Raw genomic sequence first — 25,851 nt, forward strand, 5'->3', positions numbered from 1 at the left:
TCCCTCATACTCGATACTTTACTTGAAAAAACAAGGTGTTGTTTCAGGAAAAACCACTGGCCTTTGCCAACCTTGTAAAACTAGTACGAGGGGCTTATGGAAGTCTTGCCAAACATGCAGGAGAGAAATTCAAGTAGGATTTAGTGATCATTCTTGCCGTAGTAACCTCACAACTGCCACTGTTGGTTGTTGTTATAAACAAGCCTTTAAAACATCACTTTGAAAGCCACATAAACAGTATTAACCGCAAATATTCGCTTAGAGAAATGTTTTTAAAACTTCCCAATATTATGTGAATGAGTGCTTATACCCCGGGATAATTTTCCAGTGACAGCATCTTTTCTCTCAAGATGATATGGCAAACATAACTAACAGTCAATCAAAATTCGTGATTCTCTTTCTACTGAATAGAGTTATGGCTGAAAATGGACTACATTTCCCAGATTCCCTTGTACCTAGGTGGGACCAAGTGACTACAGGTATTCCTTGGAGATATTGTGGGTTTAGTTTCAGACTACTGCAAGAAAGCAAATATCACAATAAAGTGATTGAAAGGAATTATTTGATTTCCTAGTGCATGTAAAAGTCATGTATATTCTATATAGTAGTCTACTAACTGTGTAACAGCATGTGTAAAAAATGTGTGTAACCTAATTAAAAATACTTTATTGCTAAAAAATGCTAACCATCATCAGAGTTTTCAGTCAATTGTAATCTTTTTGCTGATGGAGGGTCATGCCTCTGTATTGGTGACTGCTGACTGCAGGGTGGTGGTTGCTGAAGGTGAGGGTGACTGTGGCAATTTCTTAAGATAAGACGACAGTGAAATTTGCCACATCAGTTAGTTGACTCTTCCTTTCCTGAACAATTTCTCTGCAGCATGTGATGCTGTTTGGCAGTATTTTACCCACAGAAGAACTTCCTTCAAAAGTGGAGTCAATCCTCTCTAACCCTGCCACTGCTTTATTAACTAAGTTCATGTGATATTCTAAATCCTTTGTTGTCACCTCGACAGATTTCTCAGCATCTGCAGCAGAAGTAGCTTCATCTCAAGAAACCACTTTCTTTGCTCATCCATTCAAATTTTGTCATGAGATTGCAGCAATTCAGTCCCATCTTCAGGCTCCACTTCTAATTCTAGTTCTCTTGCTGTTTCTACCACATCTGCACTGAAGTCTTAAACCCCAATCATTCATGAGGGTTTTGGAATCAACTTCTTCCAAACTTCTGTTAATGTTGATATTTTGACTTCTTCCCGTGAATCATGAATGTTCTTAATGGCATCTAGAACAGTGAATCCTTTCAATTTGCTTGGCCTCAATCCATCAGAGAGGAATCACTAGTGTATCTATGGCAGCTAGAGCCTTCCAAAAGGTGTTTGTCAAATCATAAGATTTGAAAGTCAAAACTGCTCCTTGATCCATGGGCTGCAGAATGAATGTTGTGTTCTCAGGCATGAAAACATTAATCTCATTGTACATCTCCATTACAGCTCTTGGGTGACCAGGTGCATTGTCAATAAACAGTAATATTTTAAAAGGATATTTTTCTGAGCAGGTCTCAAAAGTAGGCTTTTGTAAAATACTATTTCAGTAAACCATGTTATAAACAGATGTGCAGTCATCCAGGTTTGTTGTTCCATTTACAGAGCACAGGTACATTAGATTTAGCATACTTCTTAAGGGTCTTAGGATTTCCCAAGTGGTAAATGAGCACTGGCTTCAACTTAAAGTCACCAGCTGCATTAGACCCTAACCAGGGAGGCAGCCTGTCCTTTGAAGCTTTGAAGTCAGGCATTGACTTCTCTCTAGCTGTGAAAATCCTAGATGGCCTCTTCTTCCAGTAGAAGGTTGGTTCATCTACATTGAAATGTGTTGTTTACTGCAGCCACCTTCATTAATGATCCCAGCTAGATCTTCTGGGTCACTTGCTGCAGCCTCTCCATTGGCATTTGCTGCTTCATCTTGCACTTTTATGTTATGGAGACGGCTTCTTTTCCTAGACCTCATGAACCAATCAATCTCTGCTGGCTTCCAGCTTTTCCTCTGCAGCTTCCTCTCTCTTTCAGCCCTCACAGAATTGAAGAGAGTCTGGGCTTGCTCTGGATTAGACTTTGGCTTAAAGGAATGTTGTGGCTGGTTTGATCTTTTACGGAGACCATTAAGACTTTCTCCATATAAGCAATAGACTGTTTTGTTTCCTTATCATTTATGTACTCCCTGGAGCAGCACTTTTAATTTCCTTCAAGAATTTTTCCTTTGCATTCACAACGTGGCTACCTGTGTGGCACTACAGGTCTAGCTTTCGGCCTATCTCAGCTTTCAACATTCCTCCCTCACTAAGCTTAATCATTTCTAGTTTTTGATTTAAAGTTTGACACATGCAACTCTTCTCTTTACTTGAACACTTAGAGGCTGTTGTAGGGTTATAAACTGGCCTGATTTCAATATTGTTGTGTCTCAGGGAGTAGAGAAGCCCGAGGAAAGGGAAAGACAGAGAGAGTGAGAGTAAGAGTGAGAGTGAGAGAAAGAGAGAGAGAGCGAGAGAGAGAGAGCAAGAGAGAGAGAAAATGGCAGGCTGGTGGAACAGTCAGAACACACACATTTATCTACTAAGTTCACGGTCTTATATTAATGTGGCTCACGGTGCCCCAATACAATTACAATAGTATCATCAAAGATCACTGATCACAGATCACCAAACAAATATAATAATAGTGAAAACTTCAAAATATGGTGAGAATTACCAAAATGTGATACAGAGACACAAAATGAGCAATTGCTGCCAAAAAAAATAGCAGCTGTCAAAAAAATTGCTTGACACAAGTTTGCCACAAACGTTCAATTTGTAAACAATGCAACAACTATGAAGTGCAATAAAGTGAAGTACAATAAAATGAGGTATGCCTATCATTTTAGCCAGTAGAATGCAAGCAGAAGTGATATGTGCCCCTTCTGGGTTAAGGTGGTTGATAAACAGGTTGTCTTCTCTACCCTCTCATTTCTTTCTATAAGTTGTCTGCAGGTGAGCACAGCACTCTTGAAAACTATTGGTCCAAAAGATGGAAGCCTGGGGGTGCCTGGGTGGCTCAGTCGGTTAAGCATCCGACTTCGGCTCAGGTCATGATTCGGTTCGTGAGTTCAAGCTCTGTGCCGAACTCTGTGCTGACAGCTCAGAGCCTGGAGCCTGCTTCGGATTCTGTGTCTCCCTCTCTCTCTCTGCCCCTCTCCCACTTGCGCTCTGTCTCTCAAAAATAAATAAACATTAAAAAAAAATTAAAAAATAAAAGATGGAAGCCTGGGTTCCCAAATCACGCCATGGGTGAATCAACTCCTATTAGCCAGGGACATCTCTACTAGAGTATTAGATATGTGAGAAAGAAATGTCCATTGGGGTAAACCTCTGAGAATCTGCGGTTCATTTGTACAGCGGCTAAAATTACCCTTATTTGTTAATATATCTGGAAAACAGTTTTTACGGGACTCAAAATTGACTCTAGTGGTGAAGACACAAGTTAAGATGCATACAAAGAGTTTGGATAAAATTGTTTCATGAAATCTGAAAGTGGAATAAAGCAATATTTTTAACTTAGTGAATTATTTTACATTTTACTTTACTTTACTTTAATTTTATGAGAGACAGTCCATGAGCAGGGGAGGGATAGAGGGAGAGGGAGAATCTTATGCAGGCTCTACGCCGATGCAGGGCTTGATCTCATGACCATGAATGAGGTCATGATCTGAGCCAAAATCAAGATTCGGATGCTCAACCAACTGAGCCACCCAGGTGCTCCTTTAGTATTTGATTTTAAATTTATGTACCTAACTGAAAATTAAATATTAAAAAATATTTAAGCTAATAATAATAAAACCTGAGATCAAGTGGTAGTGATTGTGAAAAGCACCTTTTAGATACCTACCCATTCTCAAGATACAATTCCATTATGTGGCAGGAAGCATAGGGAGGAAGGATTCCATTGTAAACATCTAGTGCCATCTGCAAGCCAGCCACGGTAGTATCATGCTGTGGGGATTTGAGACAAATCATTTTTGATCTTTACCTCTGGTTCAGATGTACGTTCCATAGGTAGTTTTAAGCACTTGTAGAAAACCATGATGGTTTCCGATCCAATTAAATTTGCCATAACCCCAATGACTCAAGGGGTAGAGAGGGGAAGAACTAATTTTGGTTGAGCATCTGTTGTGTGCTAGGCAGTGAGACTTAAATACATATTATTTCCATTACAAAGATGAGCAAACAGACCCAGAGATATTAAGTAACTTGCTTAATGTCATATAACCCTGAAATGGAAGAAAATAAATTTGAGTCAAGTTTTCTGCTTTTGTCCCTTGCGTTTTCTAGCGGAACATCTCTGTTTTAGCTGGTTTCACTGATTTGCATTACATTTTAAAATATGTTGGAACACATTAGTGCTAGATTGTATTTCTTCTACAGATTAGAATAATCTGTGATTTTAAAGTTGGGGAATAATATGTAAGGTTATAAATATCAGGGAAGACAAAAATGTAAGGAAATGGAGAGCACAGCTTAAAAGTAATTGTTAAAGGTTTATCCCAGTGTGGCTGGAAGGCATAGGGGACTGGTTTTTCAGTCTTAGTTTTGCCACTAATTAACTACACAATCTTTGAAAGCCCTCAGCTTCTCTATCGACAAACGGGCATAACATTTGGTTGCCTAAATTATATGGCAGTGTACATATATTAAAAAGGGGTTAGAACTAATTTACTAGAGAAAGAAATAGAATTACAGAATTATGACTTGCCAGAAATCACACAAGTTAGAACTGGAAAGCAGATGGGAAGCTAAAAAAATTGGCAGAATGGACTGGTTTCAGGAAGCCCTTCTCCAGGAAGCACTACACTCTGTTTCATCCATAAGCTCTTTGTCTTACCCCATTTAGAACCCCTGATCATAAACAAACTTCCTTGTATCTATAGTCACCTCATCCATCTTCCTGCAGAATGGAAACATGGCTTTCTTCAGCCAAACCGCATCTGAGAAATCCTCTATCATGGAAAAGTGGGTGGGAAGCCGAGTCACCATGTTGCGTGTCCTGGTTCGCTGATCTTTGCAGACTCAGTCCGTGGACAGCCATTTCAGTGCTCAATGCACCCCTCAAATCCCACCCTCCACCCCGCCAACAGTGCCTATTTGCCTGACTCCTGCTCCAAGATGGAGGTTTTCTCTGAGACCTCTCTTTTTCTTCCTGCGCCCAGTGTAGCTCTAACTTCAGGCTGCAGTCATTTGCCCCCTTCTCTCCCCTATTCCCTTTGCCACCTGGAGATTTTTATTTGGATGCTCCCTGGTGCTTCAAACCCAATTGTCTAATCATTCCCCTGCCCCAGGAGCACCTCCGTTAATGGCTCCACCCTCCTTTTGGTCTTGGAGGCTTGAAACATGGCCTTCACCTGTGGGTTTACCTCCACGTCATTACTCTCTGCCCACATCTAATTCATGCTCTGCTTTTGGTTTGGAACAGAAATGATGCTTCCCCTCTCCGAGGCAAAGCTTTTACCTGTACTGCATTTCCATACTGCTTTGTATGGTATTTATGTTTTCCTGTCAGTTTTAGACTGTAAACTCAAGGGCCAGAATTAGGTGTTTAATTTTAAAATTAAAAATTTTAAATATAAAAGCAAAATAAAATTTAAAAATGCCAACCACATAGGTGGTCACATATACACATATTCAGGAGATCTGACAAATCAATATTGAAAAGCTTTGAAGAGCTGTCTACTTTCTGCTGGGCATTAGGGAAATGATGATGAAGAAAATGAGGCTCCCTCCTTAAAGAGGTCACTTACTGGACAAATGGATATTGATTGGAGATGAAAATACTTACTGCAGAATACATGACAAGTTTTCTGTGGTTTGATGGCCGAGTTGCACTCTTCAGGTGATTGAGGATTTCACCGACCAGGACACCTTAAAGATAGATCAACAAAGGAGCTGAACCAAACGTGGGCTTATGTTTTAGTTCCTAAACTTTGTGTTTATTCCTACTTAGTGATTCTCTCTGCCATGATTCTCAAGACTTGAGAGGAAAAGAACTAACTTTGGTTGAGCATCTATTGTGCTTTATACACATTAGTTTACTGAACCTGACTTCTATCCCCCGTTTACACCAAGGAAGCTGAGGCCCGGCGACACACAGCGAGTCATATACAGGCTGTGCAAAGAGAGCTGGATTGGCACACTGGGACCCTACCACCCCCAGGTTTTGTTAAAGCTCAAGACAGGAGGTTGAGGAACTTGAAAGGAATTGCAAATGGCATTTTTCAGACAGTTCTTAGTGAGTCCTCTTCTCTAGGGAGCCGTGATGCGATAGCCTGGCACGTATTCTGTCTCCCCCTCTTGCTTCTGTTCTCTTGGTCAAACCTGTGGGAGGCCATGGGAAAAAGCAGCTCTCTGGATGTCTGTACAAGTCATGGGCTGTTTTCTGTGGCCCATTACTCCAGGTTACCCTGGGTATCACTATTAGGGGGCAGCCCGCATCTTTCATCTAAGGAATCCATCTGTCTTCAGTAGAGGAGAGCTCTTGCCCTTCATGTTTGTTGCTCCTGAGGTGATGAAGGCGGGTACACAACTCACAGTCTCCACGTCCTTGAAGGCTGAGGGGTACCTTGGAGTGCCAGGCATGGTCTTGAGGACGTACTGCCCCAGGAACTTCCACAACCATCACCTGAAGACTCCTTATATCTCTGGTGTTTTTTTTTTTTACTACACGTGTACTCTCCTGGCTTCCCAGTGATCAGTTTGTTTTTGTCAAGAGCAGGGCATTGATGTTAACAGATGGAAGGTCATTCTGGACTCTGTGGTCCACTCAGCAAACACACACTGAGCAGCTACCATGGGCCAGATACTATGCTAGGTGAATCAGACTCCTGCCTTCGAAAATCTCTTAAAATAGTACACAGAGACTGTTTATTCATCTATATACCAAGAGGCACAATAAAAGGCTAATTACGAAGGGAGGTGGTCTGTTCTTTCTGTAGATGCTGTGACTCCCTTGACTGGGAACAGAAGAAGCTAGATGCTGCTTCTCCAACGGGTCTACATCACTCTGCTTCAGAGAAGGTTGCTTTCTCAGAGTCCTTTAGGGATAACACCATCACATAACAGCAACTTGCTCTGCAACAGGTAACTTTGAAGCTGCCTTCAGCATTGATAATGGGAGATGATATCAGCTCTTGGTTCTGAGGTGATTGTCCACCTTGCCCCCAGAAGAAACTAGGGGTAACTACCATAGTCATCCCCGGGCTCTGACATGCCAATTATTTTGCTTTATAGGAGGGGAAACTGTGGTTTAGAGACACTCAGCAACTTGTCCAAGATTCCACAACTTGTGCACAGGGGAGCTGAACTTCTCTGAACCCAGCATGTCTTAATCACTAGACTCCACTGTAGCATGCACTAGCTTCTCCGTTCCCTGTTACATCATTTATTAACTGCATAAACCAGACAAAATATCACTGAGTGGAAGACATAAACTTCCCTTCCCACACTCTTGAGCTACAGCAGGGGCTGGCAAACTTTTTCTGCAAAGGACCAGACAGTGGACCATATGGTCTGCCATAACTGTTCACTCTTGGGTGGAAGCCCCAAACAGCCATAGTCCTACCTAAATGAATGAGTGTGGCTGAGTGTCAATAACATTTTATTTATAAAAAATAGGCAGCGGGCTGGATTTGGCTTGCAGGCTATAGTTTACTAACCTGTGGTCTATAGCAAGAAGAGGTTTACATTAATACAGATGTGACCAGCCATATATTCCTAAATGAACCTTAGGGATTTTCTTGGTGTGTGTGTGTATGTGGCAAAATGTGGGTGGAGTGTGCATATTACCAAATTGTATCATCCCTAACACCAACTGGTAGAACAAAAGTTTTGGCAAAGATCAGAAGATACCAGTCAAAGTCCTGATGTTCCTGTGTGACTCTGTCACCTAGACAATATATGTTTTTTTTTCCTGCAGGATTGTGTTCAGCCGCTTCATCATTCAACAAGCACGTAGTTGACAAATCTCTCTTGCCTAGCCAGATCCAAACAATAGGCTGAACTTGGGTTTTGGTAGGAATCATTCAGGAAACTATTCCCTGGTTTATCAATACACTGGACTTCTCCAGAAAACAGGGCAGGTGCGTTCACAGAGAAACCAGTCTTCAAAGTCCAAGACGGAAAGAGAACCCCTGAGGGAAAGACTCTCACAGACAGAATCTAGATGGGGAAACTGACTGAGCGGGGAAGTTATTTCCCTGAAATGCAATCTCTAGTAGTCAAAGGAAAAAAAGAAGAGGAACAAACTGTGAGGAAAACCCCCATTTTTTATTCCTGTACAGAGTTCTACATCTATTATTAAACTATTCTCAACTTCTGCCTGGCTTTCTCTGCCCATTTCTTCACTGTTTCTTGCATCTAGAGAAGTGCTTCTGAACTTTCATGTTTTATGAGGTACCTCAGGATTTCATTATAATGCAGATTCTGATTCATCTGGTCTGGGGTGGGGCCTGAAATTTCTGCATTTCTAACCAGAGGCTTGGTGAGGCTGAGATTACTGCCCCATGGACTGCATTTTGAGTAGTGAGGAGCTGAATTCCTCAGCCCATCATGACTAGGTTGAGGGACCTCAATCAAGAACCCTGTCTCTACCATCTGATGTGGCTTGGGATGGAGTCACACTTCTAAGGCCTGGTGGTTCAGGAATAAGACCCGGTGTATGTGTAGTCAACAAGGCCCAACTTCCACCCTCTGCCTCCTTTCCTGTTTAGCACATCAGATTGGGCTGCTTCCTGGTCTCTGTCCCTACACCCAGCCCTGAATGAACATCTGCCCAGTCTGGTCCAACAACCAGGATGCTTTGCCTCTGTCTATTCTCCTGGGGCTCTGCTGAACTTGTCCTGACCCCGCCAGTGAATAGGGTCTGGCAATGGTTGGAGTCTTGATGTGATTGCCCTTTTTTTCTCAAACTGTCTAGAGTATATGACTTGGAAATTCTAATCCTGTGGCTTAGAATTTCTTCACTGTTATGTCAACCTGCCATAATGGACTATCTTACTCTCCATCCTTGCTTTTATTTATTTTGAGAGAGAGAGAGAGAGAGAGAGTGAGAGAGAGAGAGAGAGAACAAGCAGGGGAGGGGCAGACAGAAGGAGAGACAGAATCCCAAGCAGACTATACAATCATTGCAAAGCCCGACATGGGGCTCGAACTCACAAACTGTGAGATCGTAACCTTAGCCAAGATCAAGAGTCAGATGCTTAACTGACTGCGCCACCCAGGCGTCCCTCTCCATCCTTACTTTTAATGCCTATATTAACAACACCTGAATCTGACGCTTCCTTTGGTATCTTGGCTTGGCCACCCAACTGCCCTCAGAAGCATCACATGTATCTCTATCCTGCCTGGTCCTAGCTTCTTTCGTCCACCCACCTATCCTGATTATAAGGATTTGGCATCCTCTTGCCTGGTCTACCTTTGTTATGATAGGATGTCCTACAAAATGAAGGGCCAAATCCAGCTGAAAGGAGGCATCACTGAGAAATAAACACCTTCCACCCCCAATGGGAACATTTAAGCTGTGTCATAAACTTGTCAGTTGCAGTATGTGTTAATCTACAGGACACAATTAGCCTGAAAAATATGTTTTATTAACTTAAACAGTGGATACCACCAAGAATTTTGGGAAAATGGGCCCCTTTTGTCATACTTCCCCCTTGAAAAATTCATACTATAGGCCACCAGACACAATTGCTTTTCATGGAGCTCTGATACAAAATCATTGAGGCACCTGGGTAGCTCATTTGGTTAAGCCCCTACTTCAGCTCAGGTCATGATCTTATGGTTCGTGAGTTCGAACCCTGTGTCAGGCTCCGTGCTGACAGCTGGAGCCTGGAGCTTGCTTTGGATTCTGTGTCTCCCTCTCTCTCTCTCTGCCCCTCCCCTGCTCATGCTCTTTCTCTCTCAAAAATAAACATTAAAAAAGTTAAAACAACAACAATAAAAGCCTTAATTGTTTGAAAGGATGAAAAGTATCATTTACCTTTATCCCAAAGCTTCCATTTTCCAGATAGGAAAACTAAGGCCCAGAGTGGGCAATGTTAATGAGTATAAAAACACATAATGTTTACTGACAGTGTATTATGTACCAGGTACTATTTGCCCTAAGCTTTTTGAATACATACGTTTATCGAATACATACGTATATATCACTCAACCACAAATCCAATACTCTCCTTTCACTTTCTTATATACTTACCCCCCTGCAGTCTAGATTTCTCTTTCTGCTTGTGAATTCCATAGACAGACAGGATGGACAATTCTGATAATTCTTTCAACTTAGTCATGGTGTCCCCTGTGGCCCAGGAGGGTAAAGTGAAATTGTGAACACTCTGTAGCAGAGAAAAAGGGAAGAAAATGTGTATTTTTATTTGTTAACTTTTTTGTCCTCTTTCCACCACAAGAACTCCTGGGTCTAGGCTTTCTTGTCCTGACATTTGTCTCCAGGAAACCTTTCCTTTGTGATAAGTAGTGGTATTAATTTTCAGAAGAAAAATTCACAGGGACTAATTTGCCCCTTCCTACCGAGCCCATAGCTTTTGGCTTAACTGTGGGTCCAAAGGATGATTCCTATTTTGCAAAGTAAGGGTGAGATAGGGTAAAAATGTACCTCATTCCTTTATGAAAGGTTTAGAAATCTATTAACCTGTGGGGAAGGTGACACTGACAGGGTTTGATGATGTTTTCCTCAAAGCTGAATGAATGTCCTGAGAGGATAGCCGGGAGAGGCAATATATTTCTGGAACCTTCAGTACCAGACCCCCACTCCCATTAGCTCCAGTTCACTGACTCCCGAGAAAGTGCACTGTATATACAGTAGACTCTTTGTGAAACTTTTTAAACGGATGAACAAGCTGTATAGCATGGTGGGTAAAGGTTTTGTGCCAATATTTATTACTTGCTATGAAAAATTGATTAAGACTCCCCCAGATTCGAAACAGGAGAGACAGAGAGACAGAGAATTCTTGAAAGAGGAGATCAAAGTGGAGTGGCCCAGAGGGGAAATAAGTGGGAGGGAGGAGAAAAGGAAACCACGCACCACGCCCACATTATAGAACAGCTCAAATCAACCCAGGGTAAGGAAGAAAGAAAAGAAATCAAGACTTGAACCAAAATGTGGGCTCTTGTCCCCACTAAGGAGTCTTTTGTAAAGCTAACGAATCTTCCTTGAAACAGGGGCTAATGATAAAGTGAAAATATTGGGAGAGTCATGTGTACTTTTAGGCAATGAACTCGATCATGAAAGGGGGCAAACTGTGTCATTTGTTACTAAGATGAACTATGAAAGTAATTGCTGTCCCCAGACATTCATGATGGCCTCAAGATGAGAGGTGGCTGTAAATCGTGTGGGTGGTCAGAATTTTGCCCCAGGATTCAGGGAGCCTGGTAGGGAAAACAGGATTATAGAGTACCCCTTTGGGCCAGTAGGTGGTGCATAGTGAGTGAAAAATACCACGTAGGCTTGAAAACCTCAAAGGTCATTGATCCAGCTACAGAGTTTATTTCGTATGCATTGTACCGCAAGGAAGAGATTCCCGATAAACCAATTTCAATAACCTGGTTTCAAGTTGGCTTGCTTATTTCTATATCCAGAAATGAGGTGCCTTTTTTTCTCCTGTCTATTCAGTAACATTGCTGCTTTCATTAAAATCCATGACAGGAGCCCAGCATTCCTGAGTGACTGAAAAATAAGTACACGGCAAGGCACAAAAGAAAAGCAATTTTGCCTGCAATTTTCTAAAGGGTGAAAACATAAATAATGGAGAGAAAAAGTCAGGATTTTTAAGTTCGTATAAAGAAGTCTTGAATTATGTTTCAATGTCAAAGGAAGCATAAGTAACATATCTGCCAAAAAGTGAAAGAAAATGTATTCATCTGTCTCAAAATAGGCAGGGGTCATAAAATCAGATTGCAGGTTAATCTTTGATAATTTTTCTTTTACCTCACAAAATAAAGGGTCATAGACTTTAGTCCACATTCCAAAAAGGTCCCGGGTATGGAATCCTGTAAATGTTGGCAAGGTTTCTATAAAATCCTGAAACACACACAGAGGGAGAAAACGTTTCTACATTAGAGACTCTTAATTTCAGCATTATGAATATTTGGGGCTAATTTTGTTGTGGGGAGTGCCCTATGTTTTGTAGGACATTTGGCTGTCTCCCTGACCTGTATCTACCAGATGAACAGCATGGCATCATCCCTCATCCCTCAGCTGTGACAACCCAAAGTGTCTCCAAACATTCCCAATGTTCCCTGTGGGGCAAATTTGCCCCCATTGAGAGCTGTGCCGTTCTTCACATGAAAGTGAACCTGGAATATTGGCTGTGGTAATACAAACCTGAAGAATTTTACGAACGCTAATTGATTACTTAAAAAAAATTTTTTTTTAACATTTATTTATTATTGAGAGACAGAGAGACACAGTGGGTGAGCAGGGGAGGGGCAGAGAGAGGGGGAGACACAGAATCCGAAGCAGCTCCAGGCTCTGAGCTGTCAGCACAGAGCCCGACGCGGGGCTCAAACTCACTAACTGCGAGATCATGACCTGAGCTGAACTCGGTCACCCAACCAACTGAGCCACCCAGGCACCCCACTAATTGATTAGTTTTAATGATTACATTCAAATGTGGGCACATGCTGGCTTACTGCCACGTGCTCCTGGTTTGTCTTGGAACCAGGCCAAGCGTACTACCTCAAATGTTTTTTTGGAAATAGGTGAAGTATAACTCACATATACAAATGACTGGTCAAGGTGGGAAGGGGAAGCAGGTCTTAGGCCAACACACCTCGGGAATATACAGCAGAAACTGGACCTGATATCTGGCGATCAATCAAACTTGGGAGGGACGCACACATTTCTCTAGATTCTGGATTATTCTTGTATTGTCATGATAATGACACTTACTGTTCAGCTACCTGCCTGATGGATTTGGCAGCAATTTCTGGGAATCCTTTTGAAAGATATTATATGGTGGATAAATTTTCTAGGAAAATATAATTTGCCAATATTAACCTAAACAAATCTTCTTAAAATAAATTAATTATTAAAGATCCCCCCTCTAAACGAAACGAAATCAAACCAAGTAACAGCTCTGGGGCCAGATAACTTTACAGAGGAATTCTACCAAGATTTTCAAGAGTAAGTTATTCTAATGCTGTTTTAACTGTTATAGAGTGTGGAAAAAGAAAAAAAGAAAAAACTTCCAAAACATTTTTCTGAGTAAGTGCAACACTGACACTGACAAAAGACTGGCCAGAAAACTATAGTCCAATGGTGCTTTGAATAGGAATACAAAAGGTCTAAGTAACATATTAACAAATAATTCAATATCCAAAGAAAGGGCTTGATTCTAGACATGTAAAGATGACTCAGTAGTAGCAAATCTATGACAATAATTAATCTTAGTAATTGATCCAAGGAGTAAAATAACTTAATTATATTTAAATAATGTTAAAAAGACTTTTCAAAAAATTAAACACCACTATGGATTAAAAACAATCAACACAATAGGAAAGATAGCTAGTTCCTTAACTTGATACAAATATCTTTATTTGGTCCTAAAGCCAACATGCTTAATAGATAAAAAATAAGACAAAGATGTCCTCTGCCAATACTATTACGTCATACCGTACTTTAAGTATTGGCCAGTGCAAATATGCAAAAGAAATCAGAGGCATAAATATTGGAAAAATAGAGATAAGCCATATTTGTTTGCAGATGTTATAAGCCTGGAGCAAACTTAACAATAAATGTAAAGACTTAAATGAAGAAAACCTTAAAAAATTCCTAAAGATAAGGGGCGCCTGGGTGACTCAGTTGGCTAAGCATCCAACTCTTGATTTTGGCTCACAGGTTAATGGGTTCGATCCCTGCATCAGGCTCCTGATGCTGATAGTGCAGAGACTGCTTGGGATTCTTTCTCTCTCTCATCTCTGCCCCTCCCGCGCATGCTCTCTCTCTCAAAATAAATAAATAAACTTGAAAAAAAAATCTTGAAGATGAGAACAAATAGGAACATGTACCATGTTCTTAGAAAGGAAGACTCAATATCATAGAATTGCAAATTCTCCAAGTTAATATATAAATTTAATCTGACTCCAATAAAAACACTAAAAAGTGAAAAAAAAGTGGTTTTGGAACTCAGACAAGTGGACTCTAAAGTTCACAAAGAAAATAAAAACATAGTCATGAAAAACCAGAAAAGTAGAGAGTGAAGGGTGACAAGCCTTTTAGATATTAAATCCTGTATAAATGTTACTAAGTGTAACAGTGTAGTTTTGGCTAATGAAACGTAAAAATAATTGAATAAAAATTCCAGCTACAGACCACATACACTGGGGAATTTTAATATATATAATAAGAAAAAGGTGGGAAAAAGAGGAACTGTTCAATAAATAGTGACAGGGTGATTAGGGAAATATGGAAAAACTTAAGCAGGTTACAAATTTCGCAGCTCGCACCAGCATAAACTATAAATGGGTCCACTATGTAAATGTATGATAGAGTGGAATTAGAAGAAAACATTGAAGACTTCCTTTATTACCTAGGAGTGGGAAAAACTTTTCTAAATATTACTACAGTATACAAACCATATATGAACGCATCAGCACACTTAAGACTATACCCTAGCAAAAACACTGTAAACAATGTCAATTGGCAAACAATAGAAATAATGCCCTTTATGGAACAGGAAAAAAATGTCAAAATACAGGGAGAAAGCTCCTAAAATTTATAGAAAAGAGGAAAGCAATAACTCAAAGGATAAATGGTAAAGGGATATGAAGACAACAAGAAATACAAAAGACATTTAACTAGATAAAGATATCCAAAGTTCACTCATCATAAGAGAAAAGTACTATAGCACAATGCTCTATAATGATGATGGTACTGGGCTTCCTTGTCTTGTTCCTGACTTTAGAGGGGATGCTTCTAATGATAACATTTTTTAACATACAGATTGGCAAATCTCCTCAAAGTTGTCTACACATTGTTGGCAAGGCTATAGAGAAACAGGCAATCTTGTGCATTGTTGATAAGGGTAGCCATTAGTATAATCACTTTGGAGGATATTTTGATAATATTTCCAATTGCCCCAGATTTTCTACTTCTGGGATACTATTCCACAGATATTCTTGCGAGATGATTTAGATGTACAAGATATTCATACAGACTGTAAATGACTGGAAATGACTCACTTGTCTATCAATATGAACTGGTTAGAGAAAGTATGGGAGGTCCATGAATTCAAATGCAGTTATAAAAAAATGAGGAAACTCTTTATGTACACATATAGCAATATTTCTAAGATCTATTGTTAATTGAAAAAAACCCAAAGTGTCCAACCTTGTGAATATAGTATACCACTTTTGTGTAGCAAAGAGGAAACCACCAAAATATATTTATATTTATTTGCATATGCATAAAGAAACTGCAAGACTTTATAAGAAAATACTACCAGCAATTACCTGTGGGGTCTTTAAGAGACTTTCCACTGTACTTAATGTATTAGAGATTCAAAATATTATTTTTTCTTAAAAAATACTTTTTAACGTTTATTTAGTTTTGAGAGACAGAGAGAGAGCACAAGTGGGGAAAGGGCAAGGAGAGAGTAAGACATAGAATGCAAAGCTCTGAGCTGTCAGCACAGAGACCGATGCGGGGCTTGAACCCACAAACCATGAGATCATGACCCGAGCTGAAGTCGGATGTTTAACCAACTAAACCACCCAGGTGCCCACAAAATATTTTTAAAAGTATGAAGCATTATATCTATCTTTTGCATAGTATTAAAAAGGGGTATTTTGCAAAGTGGAAACATAAAATAAAAAAGATTATCCTTTATGTTTGAAGATAAATGGTCCCAACCCCTCAACCTCAATAAGGCAGATCATTTTAGACTTGCATTTATTCTGACCTAGCTATGCACTTTCGTCTGGCTCCTTCAGACACACGGGTATAGGATTAGAAAGGGACTGGCTTCGTTATTAGCTTGTGGTCTCACACAGGGAAGGGAACCGGGTAGAGATGACTGACCCTCACTAAACATTTTAACCCATTGCTATAACCAGCCACTGGCAGACATATTCCTCCCACATGTTTAAGAAGCTGGAGTTTCATCCTTTGTCTTTGGCCCTTTCACTCCTGCACACCACTAAGTGACACCATTTTTTAACCTTATAAGGATGCAGCCTCTTCTGGAATTCCTCCGATTTGAGAGTCTCATCCTTAAGTTCTTTAAACCGAGGGCAGTCCCCGAAAGGCAGGTACAGCAACTGAGGACAAAAGAAAAATCATAAATTCTTTGTTGGAAGAACTTTTCACCAAAGAAGCAGTAGACATATTTTAAGCCTCATTAGGTACAAAGCGACCTGAATAAGAGATTAAAATGTGTTTTCAGCTGAAAGGAAATTCTAAAATTGAGGAAAAGGAGATAAATGGTCTGTAGGTCTTAAAGAGTAGGATATGTACCCAGAACTGAAAAGCTTTTTTTTTTCTTCTTTCATGAATTTGCCTAAGTAGGACTATATCATTGGTAAAAGAGTCACACTTCCTGGTTTTCCATGTTGATATGATTATCTTGCTTCCTACTGGACCTCTTTCATTTCTAGCACAAATTGCACATGTATGTGCACATGCACCCCTCCCCCCCACCCCACATAAGTATGGAGAAATGAATAAGAGGTTCTGGAAAGAATCTTAAGAGATTGATTAACCATTCATTGACTTGGATTCTTGCAAGTTTGCAGGCTGTTAAAATAAGAGCATATACTAAATATGTAGAAAAATACATTTAAAAACCCATTATGAGGACAAAGGGATGAGTTTAAATTCAACAATCTTTTGTAGTCTTAATATAACCTACAGGTTGGTGACTCTTCAGCTTATTTTGCTGCTCTGACTTTTCATTTGTGGCTGGTCTCGTATTTCCAGCCTTTGGTGGACATCACTACTTGGATGTTTCTCTCTCCTCAAGTTTAACATGTACAAAACTGAACTCAACTTCATTTTTAACCATTTTACTTCTGTAATCTCCTTACTTTTGCAATGGTAACATTTATCATCCTATTTCATAGACTACTCAGTTGTTTGTTTACTTTCAAAATATATCCAAAATAGACCCCTCTTCATTTTATTCATTGTTCCCTCCCAGTCCAAACCACTGTAACCTGTGTTTCAACTAATGCAAGGGCCTGCTATTTGGTCAGTAGGCATCCACTCTTTCTACCTTCACAATTCATTCTCCACACTGCAGTTACCCTAATCCTTTTCACATCATCTATCTATCTATCTATTTCTGAGAGAGACAGAGACAGCATGGGCGGAGGAGGGGTAGAAAGCAAGCGAGAGAGAACCGCAAGCAGGCTCTGCACTGACAGCACAGAGCACGATGCAGGGCTCGAATTCATGAAACCATGATTTCACAACTGAGCTGAAACCAAGAGTTAGACATTTAACTGACTGAGCCACCCCAGGTGTCCCTGGCATTTCATTTCTATAAACACAAATCTTTCCAAAGCATCAATCAGACCACACCATTCTGCAGTTTATAACTTTCACTGGCTTTCATCTTACTTGCTAGAATCCAAACTCAGCTAACTCTAGAGATCTCGTTGCCCTGCTTTCCTGCTACTGCCCCTTCACCCACTCCTCTCCAGCAACACTGTCGGCCTCCTTACTATTCCCTGAGCTCACAGGCTTGGGGGTGCTGCAGACGGTCCCCTGCCTGAGACTGTGCCCCCGGTGACTCTCACCAGCCTCTTCTAGCCATTCTTTCTTGCTTTATCTCCTTCAAAGACCTCATCGCCATTTGAAATCATTACTATTTTTTACTTCTTTATCATCTGTTTCCTATAAAATACAAACTCGAAGACAGTCAGGATCTTGTCTCTCTTGTTCACTGCTGTGTTGTCAATGCCTCGAACAGAGCCTGGCATATGAGTAGCTACTCAGGAAACTTGTTTTCTTAATAATTTGCTTCCTCACTCTGTCTCATTTGTCTTACTTTGCTTTCTTTCCTCTTCTTTAGCATCTAATTTCAGACCTTCATCTCCTCATTGCTGAATTGCTTCCCCAGATATTCTCAGATGCTCCAGTATCCTTTGCTTCCCAACCACTGTCAGACAGGTGCCTCAGACCACCACTTATCATGTGTGTACGGTACTGAAGAATGAACGTGCACAGGTTTCTTTTATGTCTGCTGCTTTACATCTTCATTTCCCTGCATGGCTTTCCAATTTTTCCACAGAACAAAAAGGGAAGACACTGCGAAGGGAAAAGGGACAGGACTGTTCATTTAAAGGTCTAGGTTTCAATGAATTACTCAACCTTCCTAGTCTTTAGTTTTCTCATCCCACATATTGAAATGAGAGAGGCTGAAAATAAGTGGGATAATCACCTAAACATCTGACCAGCATTTTGCAATTGACAAAATTTTTCATTTCTTAACCAACTGGGTTTTTATGAATCATCATGAAATAGTTAGGTGGGTGCTGTTGTTCCCACGTTACAGAAAAGGACACTGATGCAGGGTGGGGGGGTGACTTGAGGTCAAGTGTCTGAAATGGTAGTTGGCTCTCAGACCTAGGTTTCTCCAGCTTTAAATGCAGCCTTCCTTCTTTTTTTCAGTTTATTTATTTGGGGGGAGGGGGCAGCGGGGAGGGGTAGAGAGAGAGGATCCCAAACAGGCTCCATGCTGTCAGCGCAGAGCCCGACATGGGGCTTGATCTCATGAACCATGAGACGATGACCTGAGCTGAAATCAAGAGTCAGATGCTTAACTGATGGAGCCACCCAGGCGCCCCTAATGCAGCCCTCCTATATCACACTGCCACTTAGTCCCAAGATTCCCCCTGGCTATTCAATTTGGATTCTTTAATCTGTGTCCAATATAGTTATTCAGACATTTTCATTCTTTCTAAATATGAACTCTGGACACAGAAGGGCAAACCCTCTGTATATTCACCCACTGCCATGTTTTGGGGCTGCTTTCTTCTCCTTTCCTTCCTTCCTCCAAGGTCTGGTGCGAGCTCTCACTCCCTCCACGAAGACTCTGTCATTACGGGCTGCCCTGTGGCAGCTCCATGTGTGTGTTTCTCTGGGCTCCTCCAGCACGGGCAGCTTATACTTGGATCATCAACCCACTACTTGTATTGTGGTCTGCACGTGTCACACATGCGAGTCTTTTGTAATCAAGTGGATGATAAATTAGGGAAGGAACCTGGCCTTATATTTCTCTTTGGCACTTAGCACAGCTCTGGGAATAACTGTGTGTTGATTGATTTTGTCAGATTTCTTAGCTGATGTTAGAACTGCTTTCATCTTAGCACGTAGCTGGAAGCCATGATAATCTTGCTTGCTTCTCTCTCCCTCGCTCTCCTTGTTTCTCTTTTCCTCTTCTAATAGCTCCTATATTCTCTTTACTACATAATTTAATTACTAGCTTTCAGGATTAAGGGTTAAACAACTACCTTGGTCTGCACTGGCTAAATTTGGGTCTGCTGTCCAGTGTCTATCTTTGCAGAAAAGGCTGTGGCAAATGTGATTTTTTTTTTCTTTTTGGAAGACAATATTCACCAACTCCTAAGAACACTGATCATCATAATATTTTACTCCTGATTCTGTTGAAGAAAAAGAGGTACAAATAAATCATCCTATCTTTTCAGGAAACATCAGAACGACTGGTTAAAGAAGAGTTACCTGGAGTGATGTTGACAGGCTCAGGCTGTTTCTACAAAGTATTTGGGAAATATTCTTACGTCATTAGATGCAACAGTTCAGTCAAATGTCTAGGAGTACTGGCAGGGCAAAGAGGACAGTGGCCTGCCCCAGGGGGTCTCTGGGCAACAATCAGGGTGCAGAAGTTGTGCTAAGCCCCAGCTACAGAGAAATGACATGGTCATGCTTACAATGTGACTGCAGGGGAATCAGGATGGATTCCTTGTCCCAAACTATTTCCTTCATCTAGTCTTAAATCACGCATCTGGGAGATTAGTTAGATGTATTTAATACTATTAAAATAAAGCAATTCCTCTGAAAATGTTCAAGAGTTCTTGGTCCCTCCTATGCAGTGCAAGTAAATTTGAGAGCTTCTCTTATATAGCCTCATTCAGGCAGCTTGGTTTATGGTACTGGTTCTCACACTCAGCTGTCCACTGGAAACATCTAGGGAGATTATTTTAAAAGTACTCATATCTGCATCCCAGCCTCAGATATTCTGATTTGTTGTGGAGAGTGCCCTAGGTGCCAGGATTTAAAACATTCTCAGGTAATTCTAATATAATAACTTTGAGAACCACTATTTTACAGGGAAGGAAATTGCTCTGGAATGACCCAGGCCTGGTTCTAGTCCCAGTTGTGATGCTTACCAGCTTTGTGGCATTGAGCCCATTTTATTTATGTCTCTGAGTACTTATATCCCTGGATATAAAAGGAGAACACTAATATTGTCCATTCAAGATTGTTACAAAAGGTAATATGATGACACGTATAAAGTGCTAGTCACTAACTATGTACTCAAATCTTTCTTTTTTCCCCTACCTCGGAATGAGAGTTTCATGTGGGGATGGGTGTTTTGTAGGGAGAGAGGTCTTAGGATGTTCTGGAAGAAAGAGAACCCTATGCGGGGCACCAAAAGCCTGGGAATTGAAGGTAGAACAAGGGGAACCCCGTGTGTGTGCATGTGTGTGTGTGTGAAGATGGAAAGGGATGAACTGCCATTCGGTGAAAGAGTAGCACAACAAAGTCGATGATAAAGATCCAAGCTGAGATTCTGTTCCTACTCTCTATTGCCTGGGGCTTTCTGTGTCCTACTTTGTCCCTTGCACCTTTATTAGAAAAGGATTGAGATCGCACAGACCAAGCAGTGTCCAGACCTCCAAGCCCACAAGTACTGGACAACCTGCATTCCTCCTCCTCAGCTCCAGGGGATGTCCTGGTTATCCCAGAATACTGACCCGATCTTCAGAAAGAGAGATTGTGTGCACCGGGATGGGCTGCCATGGTAGGCTGGGATTCCAGATGCTGATACCCTCTGGGGGAAATAGGCCTGCAAGGTTTGTCATAGCACTCATCAAAGTCCGGTCAACGTCTGTGCTTTGAATGTAAACCTAGAGTGGGGAAAATCAAAGGAGAATCCAACCAGTTGGAACTGTGGGTTTTCCACTGTGGAGTGAAGAGTATTTTTGAGAAAGGCCAGGACCCTCACACCAAAACATTAGCATCATGATCGTAGTATCTATGGAGATAGAGACAGTATGATGAGAATGCCAGATGGTATGTCAATAGCTGAATTGACAAAAGAGATCAATTAAGTGGTGGCTACTTGCCAAGCCAAAGTATTTGCCAATAGTTATCCATAAATTTTTGAACTTATTCATATTCATAAATTTTTTAGGAATAAAATGTTTGTATAAAGAGGAGTATATTTGTAAATGAGATCTCTGACTTGTATAAGTTCCCTGGAAAACAGGAAAAACACTTTCACAAATGCACCATTATGTTACATCCTATCAAGAAAAAATGTTTCCACTCTTGGATCCCCAACTTACCTGTTCACGTTTGTAGGACTCATTCAAAAATTTTCTATATCTTTGCCTTATATACCGTCCAAGTTCATAATGCTGTTCCATGCCCAGCTATGAGAACAAATAAAAGCAAAAATCAGTGAAAGTAAATTCTGGAATCTTATGTGTGAGTCTCATCTCTCCTCACTGAATGAGCGGAGTAAATAAAGGTGCACTTCAACAGTTCAACAAAAACAACAACATATTTTTAAATGAAAACAAGAAAAGAGAGTTGTAATCTTTAGCCATGACTTCTGGAGAAAACTCATTCACCTTTATTGGCACTTAACATAGAGCCTTGCACACTTAATAGCTGGTGATTGATCTGATTTAAATAAATGGTTCATCTCTGGTGCGGTAGAACATCACTGGCTCATCTTTGTTGTAGAACATTCAAGAGAGCTGGTTGACCACTTGGTGGAGGTTTTGTGGAAGAAATTCAACCATCTGGTAAGAAGTTGGACTTGATGAATCTGAAGATCACTTTTTTCTCATTGTTGCATTTATGTTTTGAGACAGTTCAAGCGGGGGGACATGCAGAGAGAGAGATGGAGGGGTAGGGGGTGGGAACAGAGGATCTGAAGTGGGCTCTGAGCTGACAACAGTGAGCCTGATGCGGGGCTTTGAACTCGGGAACTGCGAGATCATGACCTGAGCCAAAGTCGGATGCTCAACCAACTGAGCCACCCAGGGGCCCCTGAAGATCACTTTTAACTTCTAGGTGTAATGATTTATTATATGCACAGTTTATTTATGCCTGGTTCATGAAAAACTAGAGCCTCCTACCCAAAATGTGGTCTGGGGATCAGCAGTATTAGCATCACTTGGGAGTATGTTAGAAACCCAATTCTTAGGACTCACCTTGATCTACTGAGCCAGAATCTTCGGGGGGGGGGCGGGGCATGGAGCTCAGGAACCTGTTTTTAACAAGCTTACTAAGATTCTGATGGCCAATAACCATTGAGGAGTGTTGCTTTAGTTCAGTGATCCTCAAGCATTACTGTGCATCAGAAGCAAAATTATCTAGGGGTTCTTGTTGAAATGCAGATGACTCAGCACTTCCCCCAGAGATTCCTGCTCATTAGATCCTGGGGTGGCCCTGGAATCTGCATTTCAACAAGTACCCTGAGTGATTCAGATCCATGTAGTAGAGTGCCATGCTTTGAGAAACACTGCATTCGAGTCCATCTTTAATCCCAAGTTTTACCAGAGCCTCAGGAGTCAGAGAGGATATGGTCACTATAGCTCAGCTTTTGTCCCACTTGTTCATTTGCTTCTACTCCTAGATACCATGATCATTACCACCTCCCTAGGATGAAGAAGCAGGTGTGAAAAGAGTCAGGTGTGCTTTAATTTTTGCTTGTTTCCTGGGTGATGCAAGCAGCTAAAGAAGCAGGTACTTTGGACCTAATTTGTTGCATTAACTTACAGCTGAATTTTGAAGAAACAGTCATCTTCTACAGAGCAGGGGATTTCAAACTCAGCATTCCCAGAATCACCTGGATGATTCATTAAGACAAAGGCTCCCAGAATTGAACCCCATAGTTTCTGGTTCAGTTGGGGAGGGCCAGAGAACTAACATTTATGACAAGTTTTAAGTGATGGTGATGTTGCTCATCCAGAGACCACACTTTGAGAGCCAGTGACCTAGACAGCCATCACTTGGTCATTATGTAGATTGGAAGTGCCTGGCCAAGGGAGGAATTTGAGCTCTAGAACCTTGCTACTTCATGTACCAGCACCATTGGTATCACCTTGGAGTATGTTAGAAATGAAGACTCTTAGGCCCATGTCAGACTGGCTGAATTAGAATCTGCATTTTTTCCCCAAGTGTCATTGAGATAAAATTGACACATATCACTGTATAAGCTTAAGGTATGCAGCATAATGGTTTGGTTTACATACAATGTGAAATGATCACTGGTATAAATTTAGTTAGCATTTCATACAGATACAATAAAAAGAGAAAGCAAAAAGAAAAAAAGAAAAACAAATTGTTTTCCCTTGTAATGGGAACTTTCGGGATCTCCTCTCTTAACAACTTTCCTATATATCATAGAATATCATAGAGCAGTTTTACCCATAGTCATTGTGTTGTAAATTATATCCCTAGTACTTATTTACCTTGTAACTAGAAATTTGTACCTTTTGATCCCCCTTTTCCCAACCTCCCTCCCCCTACTTTCTGCCTCTGGTAACACAAATCTGATCCCTTTTTCTAGGAGTTTGGTTTTTAAAATTTTTTTTAAATTCCACATACAAATAAGATCATACAGTATTTGTCTTCCTCTGTCTGGCTTATATCACTTTACACAATGCCCTCAGGGTTCATCCATGTTGTCCCAAACACCAGGATCTAATCATTTTAAGGCTAAAAAATATTCCATATATATATAATATATACCATCATATATACATATGTGTATGTGTGTATATATAGATATATATGTCTCTCTATATATTTCTTTATCCATTCATTTGTTGATGGACACTTAGGTTGTTTCCATGTCTTGGCTCTTGTAAATAATGCTGCAATGAACATGGCGGTGCAGGTATCTTTGTGAATTAGTGTTTTCATTTCTTCTGAATATTAGAACCTACATTTTAACAAGATGATACATTTACACTTGGCACTTGAGAAACACTGCTCTAGGAAAATCTGATGGCTAGTCAAGAGACACCCAGAGGAGAATCCAGATCCCACAGTCTAAAAGTATTTTACCGTCTTACTGGAAAAGCAAGCAAGGGAACAGGAGTCTTCACACCACCACAGGTATTAAGGACTAGTGCTGGGTTTTTGCTATCGTTCTCTCTCTTTTTTTTTTTTTAATTTTTTTTTTTCAACGTTTATTTATTTTTGGGACAGGGAGAGACAGAGCATGAATGGGGGAGGGGCAGAGAGAGAGGGAGACACAGAATCGGAAACAGGCTCCAGGCTCTGAGCCATCAGCCCAGAGCCCGACGCGGGGCTCGAACTCACGGACCACGAGATCGTGACCTGGCTGAAGTCGGACGCTTAACCGACTGCGCCACCCAGGCGCCCCGCTATCGTTCTCTCTTTTAAGGAGCCGCAAGCTGGGTAGGCTATGGTGGGAGGAGCTCAGACCTGGGAGCCAAAAGATACTGACCTCAAATAGCCTCAGTGGGATTTTTCCTCTATGAAGCAACATGGTTGAGTTAGGGAAGTGATTCTCAGCCTTGGCTGCACATTAGAGTCAAAAGCTCAACTGAGGAGCTTCTCAAAATCCCAACATCCAGGCCACATCTTAGATGAATCAAATAAGAACTGCCCAGACAGACATCAATGTTTTTTAAAGCTCTCCAAATAATCTCAATTTTTAGCCACGGTTGAGGTACACTGGTTTAAAAAAAAATTTTTTTTTAACATTTATTTTTGAGAGACAGAGAGCACAAGCAGGAGAGGGGCAGAGAGAGAGGGAGACACAGAATCTGAAGCAGGCTCCAGGCTCTGAGCTGTCAGCACAGAGCCCGGCATGGGGCTCGAATCCATGAACCACGAGATCATGACCTGAGCTGAAGTCAGACTCCTAACCAACTGAGCCACCCAGGCACCCTGAGATCCACTGGTTTAAATGTTCAGTTAAATGTTTAGAGATTTTTGACTCTAAACATTCTATGAGATTTTCTTAATGTATTTAAACTGCTTTGGTTGGGACAGAAGCAACACCTGCGGCCTCATGGCCCCAAACAGGCGCCATCCACTCTTGCAAGGGAAGGGGGTGGGGCACTGGAGTGGTGACTACAGATGCCTTTGTCCTCCTCCCCTTCACCTTCTCCTTTGGTGCTCTTCAGGGAGCAGGGCTCCCTATGTTTAACCGACCACTTATCAGGAAGGCTCAATCCCAGTGTACATAGCTGATAAAAAAAATCAAATTTGGTATGGGCATTTGCAGAGGAATTCTGTTTTCCTAACCCTGCTGATTCAGTTTATCGACTACAAGATTATTTTCTACTTTCTCAGGTGGAGGCTGAGAAACTCGGGGGGCTGGCCTCCAAGCATTTGTTGGCTCTCTTCAGCACCTTTAAGTTCATGTATTCATCTGTGGCCATGCACAGCTCTCATGCTTCAATAAAGCCAAACAGGGTAAAAAAAAAAAAAAATCAAAACTGGCAATTTTATACAATTTTCCTAGTTACTAGTCACTTGGGTGATCTGGTCATAATGAGAAATTACTGAAATTAAACATTATT

General features: G+C 41.0%; 1 protein-coding gene across 4 annotated transcripts in view; it reads right to left on the minus strand.

The window, feature by feature from the left end:
• ACP3 (acid phosphatase 3) overlaps positions 1-25,851 on the minus strand; it is a 45,740-nt gene that overhangs the window by 11,809 nt on the left and 8,080 nt on the right. For all 4 annotated transcript variants that reach the window (XM_045503631.1, XM_045503634.1, XM_045503632.1 and 1 more), the window contains 7 exons: positions 21,625-21,711; positions 21,031-21,183; positions 16,252-16,350; positions 12,020-12,112; positions 10,277-10,409; positions 5,864-5,946; positions 3,920-4,023 (listed from right to left, as the gene is read on the minus strand). In XM_045503631.1, coding sequence (XP_045359587.1) covers positions 3,920-4,023; positions 5,864-5,946; positions 10,277-10,409; positions 12,020-12,112; positions 16,252-16,350; positions 21,031-21,183; positions 21,625-21,711 — 752 coding nt within the window. The remainder of the gene's footprint in view (positions 1-3,919; positions 4,024-5,863; positions 5,947-10,276; positions 10,410-12,019; positions 12,113-16,251; positions 16,351-21,030; positions 21,184-21,624; positions 21,712-25,851) is intronic.

This window comes from Leopardus geoffroyi, chromosome C2 (assembly GCF_018350155.1).
Source record: "Leopardus geoffroyi isolate Oge1 chromosome C2, O.geoffroyi_Oge1_pat1.0, whole genome shotgun sequence".
Classification (NCBI taxonomy): domain Eukaryota; kingdom Metazoa; phylum Chordata; class Mammalia; order Carnivora; family Felidae; genus Leopardus; species Leopardus geoffroyi.